We start from the raw sequence: 15,533 nt of genomic DNA on the forward strand, positions 1-15,533 counted from the left end.
TAAATTGCAAGGTAAGTAGAACAAACAGGACACATAAAAGCACTTAAGGGTCAGAAATGTTGGCAGTAATCTGAAAGCTGTAAACCCAGACAACACCACAGTGATGTAGTATATAAACAAATGGGGGTACCAAGTCTTAGCCATTTGCAGTCTTATTGTTATTGCCTGGGAAGTAGCAACTCTGCTGATTTAGACTCTACAAGCTTCATACATTCAGTCAGGGCAAAGCATTGTAGCAGACTAGCTGTACAGGAATAGGACAGACCTTTGCCTATGGAACTTAAACCCAGCAGTCTTCCAGGAATCGATCCAACTGTGGGAAACATCTCAAATAGTTATGTTTGCATCCTTCTAAAACAGACTATTAAAGAAATTCTGCTTCAGGATTCCTTGTAAATAGGTCTGGAAGACAGATGCTTTCTCATTCTCATGGGCAAGAATGATGTTCTTCATTCCACATTGCTGCAGTCCTAACTATTGGGTAGTCCGCTGTCCAGTCGGCCCGAATACCAGAGTATATGGCTGGCGTCGGTCAGGGCGCATTAGACTGACGTCAGTACGTCAGGGTACTAATGCGCATGACCGACGTCATATCCTCAGTCTTTTTTGCCGCATGGTCCGATGCAGAAGCAGTTTTGCGAGTGCAGGTTGGCGTTCTGAAATTTTCTGAAGTCGGAGTTTCAGACCGAATCAGAGTTGGCTAAGTACCCCGTTGGGGAACATTTTGGTTTTTTCTTGCCTCAGTATTTAACCGGATGTCAGAAAAAGTGAATAACTGTATTTCTTGTGGGAAACAGATACCTCATAGGGATTACCATACCTTGTGTATACCTTGTTTAGGGCCTGAGCACGGCGTTGTTGGATGCCGCTCTTGTGCTAGGTTTAACAAACGCACTATTAAGAGAAGGTTAGACTGTGCCAGGTTAGTGTTTGGGAAGCGTTGTAATTATAAAATGCCGTCGGATGCTCCGACGCCCGCTTCGTCCAAGAAGCGCAAGGACAAAACAGCGAAGCCTAGGGTTGATGAACCGCAGTCCTGGGCGTCGGTTCTTTAGAAGGCTCAGTGGAGCCAGAGGTTTTGCCAGGAGTTTCTTTGGAGTCTCAGGCAGAGACTTTACTGTTACAGGATGTGCCTTCTCAGGAGGTAGGCCAGGCTGAGGGGGCTTCTCAGGTAACTGTTCTTCCCTCTCTTCCCAAGGTAGTTAGAGCCTCTCCTTCTGTTTCCAAAACTTCTTTGAGAGGTAGGCCAAGTTTAGCTTCAGTGGGGGCTTCTCCTAGCACTTCAGGTTCTGTGCCTAAGAAACATATGCTTAAAATGGCAGAAGATTTGATTACTATGATTAGAGGTTCTATGCCCCCTCCTGATAAAGAGGCCTAGGGTGGAACCTGAGTTTGATAGTTTTGAACAGTGTTCAGAGGCTTCTGAGTCTTCTGCGGAAGATTTGCAGGAGTATCCTCCTTATTCTGATTCTGATGTGGATGATTCCACTCCTACAGCTTCTCCTCCTGAGGATTTCTCATTTTCAGAGACTCTGCATTCCATGAGGGAGCACTTTAAATGGGAAGGCCAGGATTACTCTGATTCCAGGAAAAGGCTTAGGGAATTCTTGTTTTTACCCCAGCATAGGCCCTTAGCTATACCTCCTGTGTTGAATTGTCAGTTTCACATGCTAAAATATCAAAATTATCTCCTTTCACAACTGAAATCTAAGGTGGATGCTTTGGCGGAAGGTATTGAGTGTAAAGAGTTGCTGGATTTAGTTCATGTGTCTGAACAAGTGGGTAAGCATTCTTTGCAATGTGGTTTTGATGCTGTACAGGCCTCCTCGAGGGTGGCTGCCACTAGTTCTGTTCTTCGCAGGCATGCCTGGTTGAGGGATCAGAATTTAGCTGAGCATGTTAAGACAAGGATTTTGGATGCTCCTTTACAGTCTGATGTGTTGTTTGGTTCGCCTGTGGAAGCAGTTTTAAAGAAAATGGAGGACAAAGCTAAGTCTATGCAAACTGTTAAAGATTTTTGCAGGTGCAGCCACCAAGTTTAGTAGAAATTGGCCTACTAAGGGATGGACATATCCTGCTTATGATTCCCAGTCTAGGGGTAGGTCTAGACGTGGTAGGGGCAGAGCTCAAGGTTCTTTTAGGCCTAGAACAGGGAGTTCACCTGCTCAGACTTCTGGTGAGGGCAGGGGTCAGTCCTTTCGTAAACAGACCCAATGACCTGCCTTTTCAGCTGCCAGTAGATTCTCGTCTGGCAGCTCCTTTGGGAGGAAGACTGTCTCTTTTCAAAGAAAATTGGGATTTAATTACTCCAGACAGCTGGGTGTTGGATATCATTCACCACGGTTACAGGTTTTATTTCCATACATTGCCCCCTTTCAAAGGCATGCCAGACGTTCCTCCTCCACAAAGGGAAGAGGCTCACAAGCAAATTTCTCTGTTACTCCAAATAGGGGCCATTCAGCCAGTCCCTGTATCAGAAAGGGGCCTAGGATTTTATTCTCGCCTGTTCCTAGTACCAAAGAAGGGGAACACGTGGAGACCAATTTTGGATTTATCTATCCTCAACACTTATCTGGACATTCCCAAGTTCAAGATGTTGACTTTACAACAGCTTTTACCTCTGCTGGGCAAGGATCACTGGATGGTAACTTTAGATCTCAAGGAAGCTTACCTTCATGTGCCTATAAGACTAAGTTGCAGGAAGTATCTGCGTTTTCGAGCTGGAAATTCTCATTATCAGTTCTCTGCATTGCCCTTTGGCTTATCTACTGCGCCCAGAGTATTCACAAAGGTTCTGGCTCCAGTGATAGCTTACTTCAGGCTAAAAGGAATTCAAATCTATCCTTACTTGGACGACTGCCTGATTCTGGCTCAAGAAAAGGAAGACCTTCTACAGCATCTGGAATATGTTATAGCAGTGCTAAGATGCCTAGGGTATTCTGTGAACGAAATAGTCCAGTCTAGTACCCTCTCAAGACATGTGCTTTCTGGGTGTGAGACTGAATACAGCAGCCCAGATGGCCTTTTTAACCCCGGACAAACAAAAGAGTCTATCCCTTTACTTCCATCAACTATCTCATCAGTCCGTGCTGACTGCAAGGACAGTCCTTCAAGCATTAGGGTTCATGGCATCTTGTATTCTGGTGCTTCCCAATGCCAAACTGCATATGAGGAAGCTGCAATGGTATCTCAAAATGTATGGACACAGCACTGCCAGGATTTGGACACTGTCATTCAAATAATACCTTGCCTTCAAAAGAATTTTTGTGGTGGGCTCAGGAATGTCACCTAAACAAGGGACTCTCTGTGACCCGCCAGAGGCGAGTCAGATTTTAACGACAGATGCCTCGGACATTGCTTGGGGAGCTCATCTAAATGGAAAGTGGATACAAGACAAGTGGCCTGCCAGACTACAGCATCTACATATCAACATGAAGGAGATGTTAGCAGTCCAGTTTGCATTAATGGCTTTCAAGGAGTTACTTCTTCCAGGGCAGGTGTTGATTCTAACAGACAACACAACTGTCATGTGGTACATCAACAAACAAGGGGAACACATTCTTATCCTCTATGCAGGCAAGCAATGATTTTATGGGAGACTGCGCTCAGCTTGCAACTAACTCTTCAGGCAAGGTTTCTGCCGGAGCACAGAACTCCTTAGCAGATGTGTTAAGCAGACAAATCATGGATCCCCACGAGTGGAAACTGGATCTTCATGTATTTCAGCAATTGACAGTGTCATGGGGAACTCCAGACATAGATCTGTTCGCTTCTCCACTAAACCACCAGCTGCCAAAGTTTTGCACAAAGGGGTTTCATCACACAGCTTGGAAAGTGGATGCTCTTTCTTTCAGTTGGAAAAATCTTCATGTGTATGCCTTTCCACCTCTGCCTCTTCTTCCAAAGGTGCTCTTAAAGGTCAGACAAGACAAGCCAAGGATGATTTTAATAGCTCCAGATTGGCCTCGGCAACACTGGTACCCACTACTGAGGAGTCTGGTAAGGAAGCCTCCATGGCCTTTACCTTTGATTCCACATCTGTTATCTCAGAAGGACGGTCATCTGCTCAATGTCAAGCTTCACTCTCTTCATCTAACAGCCTGGCATATTCTGTGTTGAAACACAGCAGGTCTCAACTTCCTCAACAAGTTTTAAATGTGATTATGGAAGCTAGAAGACCTAGTACAAGGAAAGTGTACGCAGAAAATGGAAGAGGTTTTTATTTTGGAGTACAGCAAAGAATTTGGAGATTTCTGAGCCTAATTTGAGTGTGGCTCTTCAATATCTTACTGAGTTATTGGACAAAGGTTTGTCCTTCTCTTCCATTAAGATTCATGCTGCAGCAATTTCAGCTCACTATGATTGTGACCCACCATTGTTTTCGCATCCTTTGTTCAAGCAGTTTCTTAGAGGGGCAAAGAATATAAGACCCCCACGTAGAGCTCCTACTCCTGCTTGGGATCTCAATTTTGTGTTGGAAAAACTTACTCTACAACCTTTTGAGCCTGCGGCTACTGCTGAATTGAAATACTTGTCATGGAAGACTGCTTTTCTGTTGGCTATTACTTCTGCAAGAAGGGTGTCTGAGTTGCAGGCCCTTATGGCAGTAGAGCCCTTTTGATTTTCCATAAGGATAGGGTATCATTACGTACTAATCCTTCCTTTATGCCTAAGGTGGTTTCTAGTGTGGCTTTAAACCAAACTATTCATTTGCCTACTTTTTATGCAGACCCCCAAAATAAAGGGGAAAAGATTTTGCACACTTTAGATGTACACAGGCAATTGCGTTATTATTTAAGCAGGACTAAGGATTTTAGGCAGTCTCAGCAGTTGTTTGTTTCTTTTGCTTTGAGTTCGCAGGGCAAGCCTGTGTCAAAACAAACTATTTCTAGGTGGATTGGGTTTTGCATTGCATTCTGTTATTCCCATCATGGCAAGGAGATTCCAGCTGGGATTAGGCCTCATTCCACTAGGGCTACTGCCACTTCAACAGCATTTCTAAGGGGTGGCAACTAAGGATATTTTGGAGGCAGCTACTTGGAGTTCAGTGCATACTTTCTCTAAGCATTATCACCTTCCTCTCTACTCTAAGTCTAGGGCTGGTTTTGCCACAGCTATTTTGCAAGGCATGTTGTCAGCTCCTGCTTCTTTATGATTTGCCAGCCTCCCTTACCTCTGCTTTGGGATTCTACCCAATAGTTAGGACTGCAGCAATGTGGAATGAAGAACATAGTACAGTTTTGTACCTACCATAAATGTAGATGTTCGAGGATCCACATTGCTGCAGTCCAATTTACCCTCCCTCCTTCCCCTCTGTGTTTAGGGGTGGTTGTGTAGGTGAGGTTATATGCTGATATTTTTGTATATATTGTACATATTTTTGGTGCAGGTATATTGGGCCTTGTCTTTTTAGGGTCTTCTGACATCTGGGGCAAGAAAAGACTGAGGATATGACGTCGGTCATGCGCATTAGTACCCTGACGTACTGACGTCAGTCTAATGCGCCCTGACCGACGTCAGCCATATACTCTGGTATTCGGGCCGACTGGACAGCGGACTACCCAATAGTTAGGACTGCAGCAATGTGGATCCTCGAACATCTACATTTATGGTAGGTACAAAACTGTACTTTCCTCTGCTTTCCCGGCCATGCCTCTCATATCCCTGGTCCTTCTAAAGATTCTTATGGGTTCTACAAAGATGAAGCTGGTGACTCCCTTTTGGCCCAGGCAGCAATGTTTGTTATGAAATTGTCCAAGAGCAGTTACTGTAAGCTTCCTCATAGGCTGGATTTTGCTCACACAAGACTGGAGGTTTTTTTTTTTTTTTTTTTTTTTGATACATCATGAGATCTGGAAACATTGCTTGGTTGCCTGGATGATAGTGTTTGATACCATTTAGGAACCTTTTTTCTGAGGATGTGCAGTAGGTGCTAAAGGGGGCTGAGAAACCTACTGCTAGGAAGTCTTGTGCAAGTGGAAAAAGATTTTTTAGTTGGTGCTATAGTAAGAACCAGGACCCTTTTACGGTCCAGGTACCGCTGGTTCTTGAATGTTTGTGCGAGCTATCCTCTGACCTCTGTTACTCTAATATCAAGATTCATCTTGTGGCCATGGCTGTTTTTCTGACCCTAAAATCACCCTTTCCTTTCCTCAAATCTAGCAGTTTTTGAAAGGGGTTTTACATGTACTTTCACATAGAAAACAGGTTGATCCTCTTTATGATCTTAACTTTGTTCTTGAAAAGCTTTCTTTTGTTCCTTTTGAACCAGCTCATCAGGCTGATTAGAGGTTCTCAACTTGGAAGACTGTTTGTCTTGTTTTTTTGAAGAGTGTCTGAGTTGCAAGTTCTTATGAGTAATTTTCCACAAGGACAAGATTTCACTGAGAACTAATCCTTCATTTATGTGTATAGTGGTTTCTGAGTTTACCTTAAGCCAGTCTATTCTTCTCCTTGTATCCCTTCCAGAAAACAAGGGGGAGAAAATTGTTCATACTCTTGAGTGTCACAGATAGCTAGCATTTTTCCTTTTAGGGCTCTAACCTCCTTTCCTGAAGCAAGAAAGCTCTGAAGCTTTTGGCAATCTGATTTCTATATTTGTCTCTCCTTGAGCCACTTGGAATATGTGGAAGGTGCTTGGCCATTGGCTATATCCTAGGCAGAATGTTACCCAAATAGATTAAGCTTCTGCAACAGTGATTTGTTAGAACATCTACTGTTAATGTAAGCTGACTTACACATACATACGTACTATTCTCATTGTCTCTCCCCCATCCATCTGAACAACTGTTCCCCATCCACATTTTCACCATCCTTCCTGACTAGATCTGGTAGACATAAACCCAACCCTTTCTCCATATCGCTTCAGTACCATGATATCTAAAGGGGACAGACCATGATGGATGATAGGAAAGCACTACATTGTGGGAGAAGGGAGGAGTTCAAGCCCAGGAGAAGCTTGTGAAATTTCTCAACTTCCATCACCTTTGTACTGTGCCTGCTACACTTCCCCATCCCTTTCTTACTTACTGTGTGCTATTGCTTTACCCTAATTGTTTAACATTCCTTTTCTAGCCACATCAACAGTTTTTCCCCTCTTTTTCTCTCTCCTTTAAAAATGTATCTGTAGGTGTTATTCCTTCAGACCCATTCCAGTGCTGTTAATGGTATGCACTGCACCCAGTTTCACCATATGCTGTAATTTCTTTATTGATGCATAAGCAGGTTCTGGGTAGACATAGACAGTTTCACATTTCTAAGATTTGCTTTTGTTTATGTGTAGGTAATCTTAAAACTGTTGTGTATTGTGATATTCTTCTAAATGGTATTCTGGTTTTGGCAGATGAATTCCATTTCTGCCCCATGACCTTGAACTCTTGAAATTTCTTCTGCATGTATTATCTACTGTCTGAGATTATCTAAAGGAAAATAGGATACTTATATAAAATATTCTGCTATTCATAAATTAATGGGATAGACAGAATAGTTTTACTGTGATTGAAACTGAAGATTGATGGAAATTGAAGATGGATAAAAATCATAATGTACAAAGAAGGTAGATTAATAGACTGTGTAGAAAAATGTTTAGCATCTGCCCAGCACTTCTGCATTTAACTGCAATTTGAAAATTAGAATACTGTGTTATGTGGATTGTTTTGCTGTATTGTGTGGTGTTAATGTGTAAAAGTTCTTTTATCGACTTCCACTGTGAAATGGAAGTGACTTTTTTCCTCCTTTTTCTAGGGTAGCACTGCATCTCTGGTTGAAGAATTGCAAAAGACGTAAGTTTGAATGCATCTTTAACAAACAATACCGATCAAGGATTACAGTATTGCAAAAAAAGTAGTAGTGAGATTTCACTTAAAGGGAGTTATGTGGTAGATGGAACACTTTATTACACCATGCTATGCTTTCTCACATAGATTTTCTTTTTTTAAATCTGAAGCTTGCATACTCAGGATATGCAACTTCCTTTGTCTTGTGCATGACATTTCTTTATAGCAGTTTGTGATCTTACTTTGCCCCAGGATCCGCAATTGTTTGTAGCTGTGCATACAGCTTGGGTCTCTGCCCATTGTTTATTGGAAAGTTTTAACTTGTTAAACAACGAAAAGGCTAGAACTTTTTTCTTTTAAATATACATGTGGTCATCTTAACAGTGTATACAGCTGGATTGGATTTTCATTTTGGGATATATTTTGTTTGACCAGATTGCTTTTTAATAAAACCATGTCTGAAAACAAATTATCCTATAGAAAATTGCTATTTTTAATCCCTGGGGGCAGCCCTTTAGCTAATTAATGTCAGATTTATAAAACTTCAGAGCATATTACAGAGACTACCTCATCACTGTAAAGGTCACGAGAGATCTGGATTTTTTGAGAAACTAACTAAATGTTGCATCTTCAGTGCCAGAATTTGTGATGTCATGAGAGCTTTTCAGCCCTTTTCATCAGGAAGTTATGATCGACCTTTTAGGAGCCATCTGAGTGTGAATGACTTAAGGCACTCAATTGACAGGCAGGCAGAGAACTATGATGGCTTTCATTACATGTGCAGGCAAGTTCCTGATTCTGAGTGGGGCCTTAACATTTACCAAGATTGACTCATCAGTATAAAGATGAAATGGACCTTAATTAGTTAAAAAAACTGTTATCCTAGGGTGATCTAGCATTTGTCAGCATGTGATGAGATGGCTGACAGGTCAGCTTGTTTCACCACAGGTGGCCTGCATCTCTCATTCCAATGTTTATGCATACTAACTAAAGCATTGACTGCCCATAATGCATCTTTTTAGACAGAGTCCAGTTAATAGGCATTCCAACCTGGCATCAGTGCAGTCATCAGGGATTGGCATAACTACGATGTTTACCTTGCAAGTGGTGGTGCTGCGGTAGCGTTGTCGCCTCGTAGCAAGACGTTGTCCCGTTCGATTATCAGCTAGAGTCTTCTGTGTGGAGGCATACGTGAATGGGGCGTGCCTTAGTTGAAGGTTGTGCGTCAGGGCTGGTAACCCGGTACGTAAAAATCCACTACCAATCATTAGCGGACCGGAGTTCCGCTGTGGCGACCCCTAACCGGGAAAAGCCGAAAGACGCACACAAACCTTGCAGACACTAGATACAATGTTTGATTCTCAAATGGAATAATAGGCTGGGGTTAAAATGGACCACAAGGACAGTTGACCTTGAACTAAGCTATGAGCTATTAAAAAAAAAAAAAAAAAAGATTGCTATAGTCTGCTACTGAAGTTTCTGTAATACATTGCCTGACCTAAATCTTCCTGCATGCCGTCTGCAGCACACACACACATCCACCTGTGTAGTAACATACTTGTCTTGAATATAAAGATAGCACTCTACCTGGTTTCAGCTGCTTTCATACATTCAGACTTGAGAACTGCAGTGGTGTATCTGTCTTCCATTGACGATCACATACATAGACAGATTTCCAGTAGCCGTCTGAAGGAACTTCTGCAGTTTAATCGTACCCAACACAAAACAGGTTACCAGCTTGTATCCTGCTGTAGGACACGCATTGCATGTACATATGACCTTGAAAAATTCCTAAAAGTACTCGAGGGGTTACTTGTTGTTGAAAACTTCCATTTAATTGGCATGTAGTTAAATTTAGTTAGAAAGAGCATACTTCAAAAGTTGGATATGCACAGAGATTTCTAGACTTTATAAAACTTCCTGGAATAGACTGTGTTAACCAGAGATCTAAATATTCTACACCTAGTTCTAACTAAAATACCCTCTGCATATACCTTCTCTGTAGTTGTTCCATTCTGTTTGTCTAATAAGAAACTTGTAACCTTCTCTGTTAAAATCTTTAAATCCCCTGCAGCCAAAAGTTCTGAATCTGGAGACTTCAGCCAAACCTGGTACAACTTTGAAGAATTATTGAAGTTCACTTGCAGCATTAAGTCTGGACTATTAGACAGCTACTGTTTATACCAGCAAGGTTTATTCCCACATAGATGTCCAAACCAGTGTGTCTGTACTAGAACAGATAAAGAAGTTTAAAACATACAGCCATAATATTCAACAAGCTATGATGAGAGAAAGAAACTTCTTAAACTGTACATCAGATTTAAAAAACTCTATTCCAAAGATCTCTTATAAAATATTAGAGAAGCTAAAAGCTACTACCAGGACTAGTAGGGCAATCGGTGAACTTATGGTTTTCTTGCAGAGCAAAGGAGAATTATAAGTCCTTTAGTTACTTTAGCATATTAAGAAATCACATGTGGCAGTGTTTGGAGTTAATCCTCTGTGCCACCACCCACTTTGACTCAGCTGACCATAGCAAATATACTAGCAGACAGATTTACTGTGAACTTTTCTATTGTAACCAGTATCCATCTGTCTCATAGGAGCATTTGCTACAAGTGCTCTTCAAGACCAAAAATACCACCTCCAGAGGGTCCTGATCATTTACCTGGATGCCTTGTACATATTGCTTAAGCATGTTCTTGTTGAACTCCTCTTCAAATTGTTTAAGCTTCCTTATCGATGTGTCCATGAAAAATGGCAGACTGCAGTGATGATGCCCCTTCACAATGTCAGAATTACCACAGACCCCGGAACGGTACACCTGTCAGCCTGAATAGTCTGATTTGTAAAACCTGACCTTATCAGCTGTGATATCAAACATCTTAGGCTAGATTCTCACCAGCTTGGCTTTGTCAGGGGAGGGGTGCTTACTTGGTCAACTTATTCAACAAACTCACAACAGGGGCAGTAGACAGTCAATCCTTTCCACATACCTTATTTAAATCTGGGCGAGATATATAACTCTATTCCTTATACTGGTATCATAAATACAAACAAATTCAGTTCTGTAAAATTTGATAAATCGCATCTAGTAAGATGAATAGGCAGTTGGCTGAAAGGTAGAACCCCATATCATTAAAGTGGTGCCAGAATGAAGGTGACTAGTGGTTTGCTGTAGGGCTCGGTATAGGATCCCTTCATTTGGCATCTACTTTTCCAATCTCAAAACAAGGAAATAGGACATTCAATTAACTAAGTTCATAGGTGACTGTAAGCTGGGTATTGCCAAATCCCTGTGATACCCTTTCATTGCAGCAGGAGCTTACCTTTGTAAACAAGTGGTATCCTGGTACAGGGCTAAACTTCAGTGTGAAGAATTTTAATATTGTTTAATTTGGAAAATATATTTCTTGAATATACAGCATAACCAAAGGTCTCCCCCAAAAGGACATTGTAGTTAAGTATTTGAGAAAGTGTCAATTACACCTCCTTCAACCGTCATGTAGTAACTGTGGTCAGAAAATAATTCTGTGGCACAATTAATATCTAAGAGCATATCATCAAGAATAGGATATACCCCTGTACGCTGACCTAATTAGATCTATTATAGAGTATAATGCCACCTTTGGTATATATCTTATCTCGACAAATTAAGCAGTTGAAAAAGTCCCAGAGGTTCCTAACCAAGAAGATGATCTGGCCTAGACAATGAGCTACCAGGAAAGGCTTACAGTGCTGTCAGTTCCCTAAGTGTCTTTTAGCTCTGGCAGGAGCTGTCGTCCTTGATCTGCTTCTTTATAAATCAAATAGCTCCACCATACTAAAACCAGAGACTTAATGTCAACCAGCAAAAAAATTTGCTAGTGACAAGTATATTACCTAATGGTTACTTCAACTCTTGAACATATTCCTCTGCAAGTTACAGTAGCATCATTCAGATCATCTGGGTGTTTAGATGGGTTTCCATAAATTTTCTTTTGGACTGTCCTGCCCTTCTTGATAATGAGGGAGGATGTAGCATGATTTGTGAGTGTTGTTAATGTGTGTGGTCTGATGACCAAACTACCTCGAAACACTTATCTATGATCCTATAAAATACCATGGCATTAGTGCATGACATTGACATTTGTCAAAATGTACAAGTGCATAAATTGTGAGACTCATGCCTGCAAAATTAGGATGCCTAAAGCCCTCAGCATTACCTTGAATTAAGCTGCAGGTTTACACAAGGATCTTCAGAGGAAATCTCATGATACCAGACCAGCAGGTAAAGGACCCCATCCGTAACTGATTCCAGGTCTGGCAGTAGTTATTAATCTAGTGCAGCAGCCACTGTCGCCATCCCACTCTTAGTTTGCAGTCAAATACAAGGTTAAACAGATGCTGGTCTGGCAGCTCTTGGCAGGAGTAGTATGTGCCTAACCAGGCATATCCAACAAATGGAACATCCACAGAGGTCCCTTACTAAAAGAATACAGGGTGCAAGTAAAATGTTCTGTGCAGACTGCCTCAAGGCTCTATCCCTGTATTCAGTCTTCTATAGGCTTTTGAGGGAAAATCTATGCCTGGCATACAAGGCATTGTCAGACTCCACTCTGATGGACCTCCTGCAAGTCTACAAAACAAAAAACACCAAATTTACCTGTTCTAAATACTTAAAACCTTGCCTGTGATATCTGTCTCTCCAGCAGGTCCTGTTTGTGTCCCAGAGACTACCACGTCTCTAGAACAGGCTCCCCATTCATATTAAGCAGAGTTCCTCCCTAACCCAATTCAAGTGCAAGTTGGACAATTGGATGGGGAATAGGAATTCATCCCTGGTTTGGCACCTGTCTCTCTAATGGACACAGGCAACCTGTAAATGGTTCATCTCCCATGCCCCTGCTTGTAAATGTTTAATCTCCAAAGCCTTTGGTTACACTTATCAAGGGTACCAGAACTTGTCAGAGATTTGGGATGCATGGCTAGGCTTAAAAAGGGTTAGATGGGTCTTTCCCGTTTGATATGATTGCTTCATCCCACAAGGATGGACTTCCATTGACTTGTAAAATGGCATTTACAGAATTGTATATTGATTTTTGGTTATCCGTTTTCCAGAGTTCTGCTGAATATTCCCAGTATTTTGAGTTCTCTCTCTAGGTTGCTTTGCTGCACATCAGATGTTCTCACTGCTCATCTGTAGCCTTTGTCTCTGCACCAGATAATTTTGTCTCCTTGGAATATTTTCAGAGGAGCAGATTTATTTTGGCACCTTGGAATATTTTCAAAGTAAGCAGATCAATTGCTATTTTTATACAGTCACGTAGTCTGTCCAAGTACTCCCCTACTTTAATTGTTGCTAGTTCTAATTTTTCTGACTCAGCCCTATTCTGCTGACCTTTTTATGTTTTTTAGATATTTTATTTTATTTTTTTTTTATAGGCTGCACAAGTATTGCATATTTTTTCCCATATTTCCTTGCCCCTTTTTATCTTTATCTGGCTTTTTGATTTGAAGATATCCCTTTGTTCCTCTGCTGTGGCTGGGATTCTTCATTAATTCATTTAGCATCACTTCCAATTTATTTTTTACAACATCTTCTAAAGTCTGATGACTGATTAAGTAGTGAGCTGGGAATTTCCAATACCTTTAAACTCTGGTGCAGCAGTGACTATCAGTTAAGTGTTCAGATACTAATATGGGTAAAATGTGTAAGGGATGCTCCAGATAAACCTGTTCCTGCATTTTATATACTGTGTTGATCCTGGAATAGAGTGTTTGTCTGCAAAAAGATGTTTTCTGGTAGGGCTTACCATACCTCCATCTTGTCCAGATTTCATGATGCTCTCCAGTTTTATTTTCACTGCTTATCGAATTGCATATGGGTCCTATGTATAGCTCTCAACTGTGCAAAGTTTTGCAGAATGTCCAAATTTTTGCCTCATATTTTTGGTCTGTTCCTCATAAAATTTGTGGTTTTCTGGCAAATCACTGAGGATTGAAGTCCCTAAATAATGGCATGCATTTCAGCGTCAGACTTCATATCCTTCAGAAAATGTATGCTAATACAAATTCTGTTCTTACAACTTTCTATGTATATAAGAGCAGCATTTAAAATCTGTCCCTATTTTTGGGCATTCCCCCCCCCCATTATTTTAGGCTTTTTCCAGTTTTTTGTTTCAAGAGGTTGAGAGGTATGGTCCTGTGTGTACATCAAATCTAGATACCCTGATACATGTAACCAGGACAGTCAGACATGTACATGTTATAGGATTTTTTTAAGGTCTTCATCCCATTAGTGACAACTCCAGCCCCACAAAATAACTTGTGAGCTTTTCCTTCCTCTCAGGATGGGTTGAGGTTTCTGTATTATGCACCTACAACTCTCTCACTATCTCAGCTTCTGTGATCGCTTGCTGATATGTGAACACATGCTGCCATATATGCACGGTCTTCTGTTCATAGAAGTTAGGCTTCTCCACATGGACAAGTGACAAGCTATCCTTCCACAATGGGCAAAACTTCAATTGGTATTAGTTCAACCCAGTTTGGTGTGGAGGAAAAGTCAAGCCCTTAGTGCTCTTTGCTAATGGAGCTGGAGAATTCCCATTTATTAAACTACTTGGTTTATGTTTTTGTATGATGGTCAGTCAAGAAGCTGAGGCATCACTTTTTGTTCTGATTTATTGAGTTTAAAAGACCTCTCAATTTCAGAAACCTATTGACTCTTGATCGTTATTTAATTATACAGGATATTTGTTTTTGCTGTTTTTCTATTGGATGTTTTGTTTCCCTACATCTTGCAGAATAGTTTATCATGAGCTTGATTGTTTCATCAAGAAGAAACAAAACTTTAACGAGACAAAAAAAAAGTTTTTATTTTTATTATATATATATATATATATATATATATATATATATATATATATATATATATATATATAGAATAAGTATCCTACCCACCTGTCAACCATGCATTGAGAAAACTGAAAAAAACAAAACACTATGGCGCATTGCTGGAGCACAGATAGAACCACACTTGCAGTGATTCCTATTGCTGAACTCACCTAGGGATACTGAAGATTTGTACTGCTGAATGCAGTGAAAAATTTAAGATGAATGTATCCTAGTTAACATTTTCGACACTATTATATTTGGCCTTGCATTTTTTTTTTCAGCTTAATGCATATCTTTATTAAAATGCTGCTGTATAGCAGTGATCTTTGGTTTGTTTGGTGGCCTGGAGTTTTGGGGATGGGGGTAGTCACAGGTGGGCAAAATGAAAAAATGAGGAGTTTGTATTTTGTTATACTATGTTTTGTTCATTGTGCTAGAATGTTAACTTAAAGATAGTAGCATGTTTCAGATGACTAGCTAAGACTGTCAGTTTTCTTTTGCATGAGATTGTGTTATCTGTACCTTCCTATCTCATAAAGAATCAGTGAGTTCATTTAAACCCTATTGCTAGGCATATGATGACTTCACCCTCCTCAGTTTGATTTCTGAGCAACTTCATTTTCCTGTGCAGTGCTTAGATTTTATCATTGAATGCCAATAGTTAGAGTGGTAGAATTGTTATCCTGGCTGCTGGTAATTAGAAAATAATGAATTAAGGTCCTACAAGTATAGGAAGTATTGGGTGCAAAATAGAAGTTGGTAGAGCCAGTAGAAAAAAAATAGTTTGTTGTTTCACTTGTTTGTAGCATATATCAGTTGTAATAATGCTGTACATGCAAATGTACTTGTCTTGACTATAAAGTAATTACAAGTTTTCTG

The 15,533-nt window shown here is 40.7% G+C and overlaps 1 protein-coding gene across 1 annotated transcript in view; it reads left to right on the plus strand.

Moving 5' to 3' along the window:
- Positions 1 to 15,533, plus strand: part of KTN1 (kinectin 1) — a gene marked incomplete in the record, with an annotated part of 2,305,074 nt that overhangs the window by 469,211 nt on the left and 1,820,330 nt on the right. The window contains 1 exon segment of the mRNA XM_044074427.1: positions 7,744 to 7,781. Within this exon segment, the coding sequence (XP_043930362.1) occupies positions 7,744 to 7,781 (38 nt within the window).

The sequence above is a fragment of the Protopterus annectens genome, chromosome 6.part0 (assembly GCF_019279795.1).
Source record: "Protopterus annectens isolate FY-2018-M chromosome 6.part0, PAN1.0, whole genome shotgun sequence".
In the NCBI taxonomy this organism is placed as follows: Eukaryota; Metazoa; Chordata; order Ceratodontiformes; family Protopteridae; genus Protopterus; species Protopterus annectens.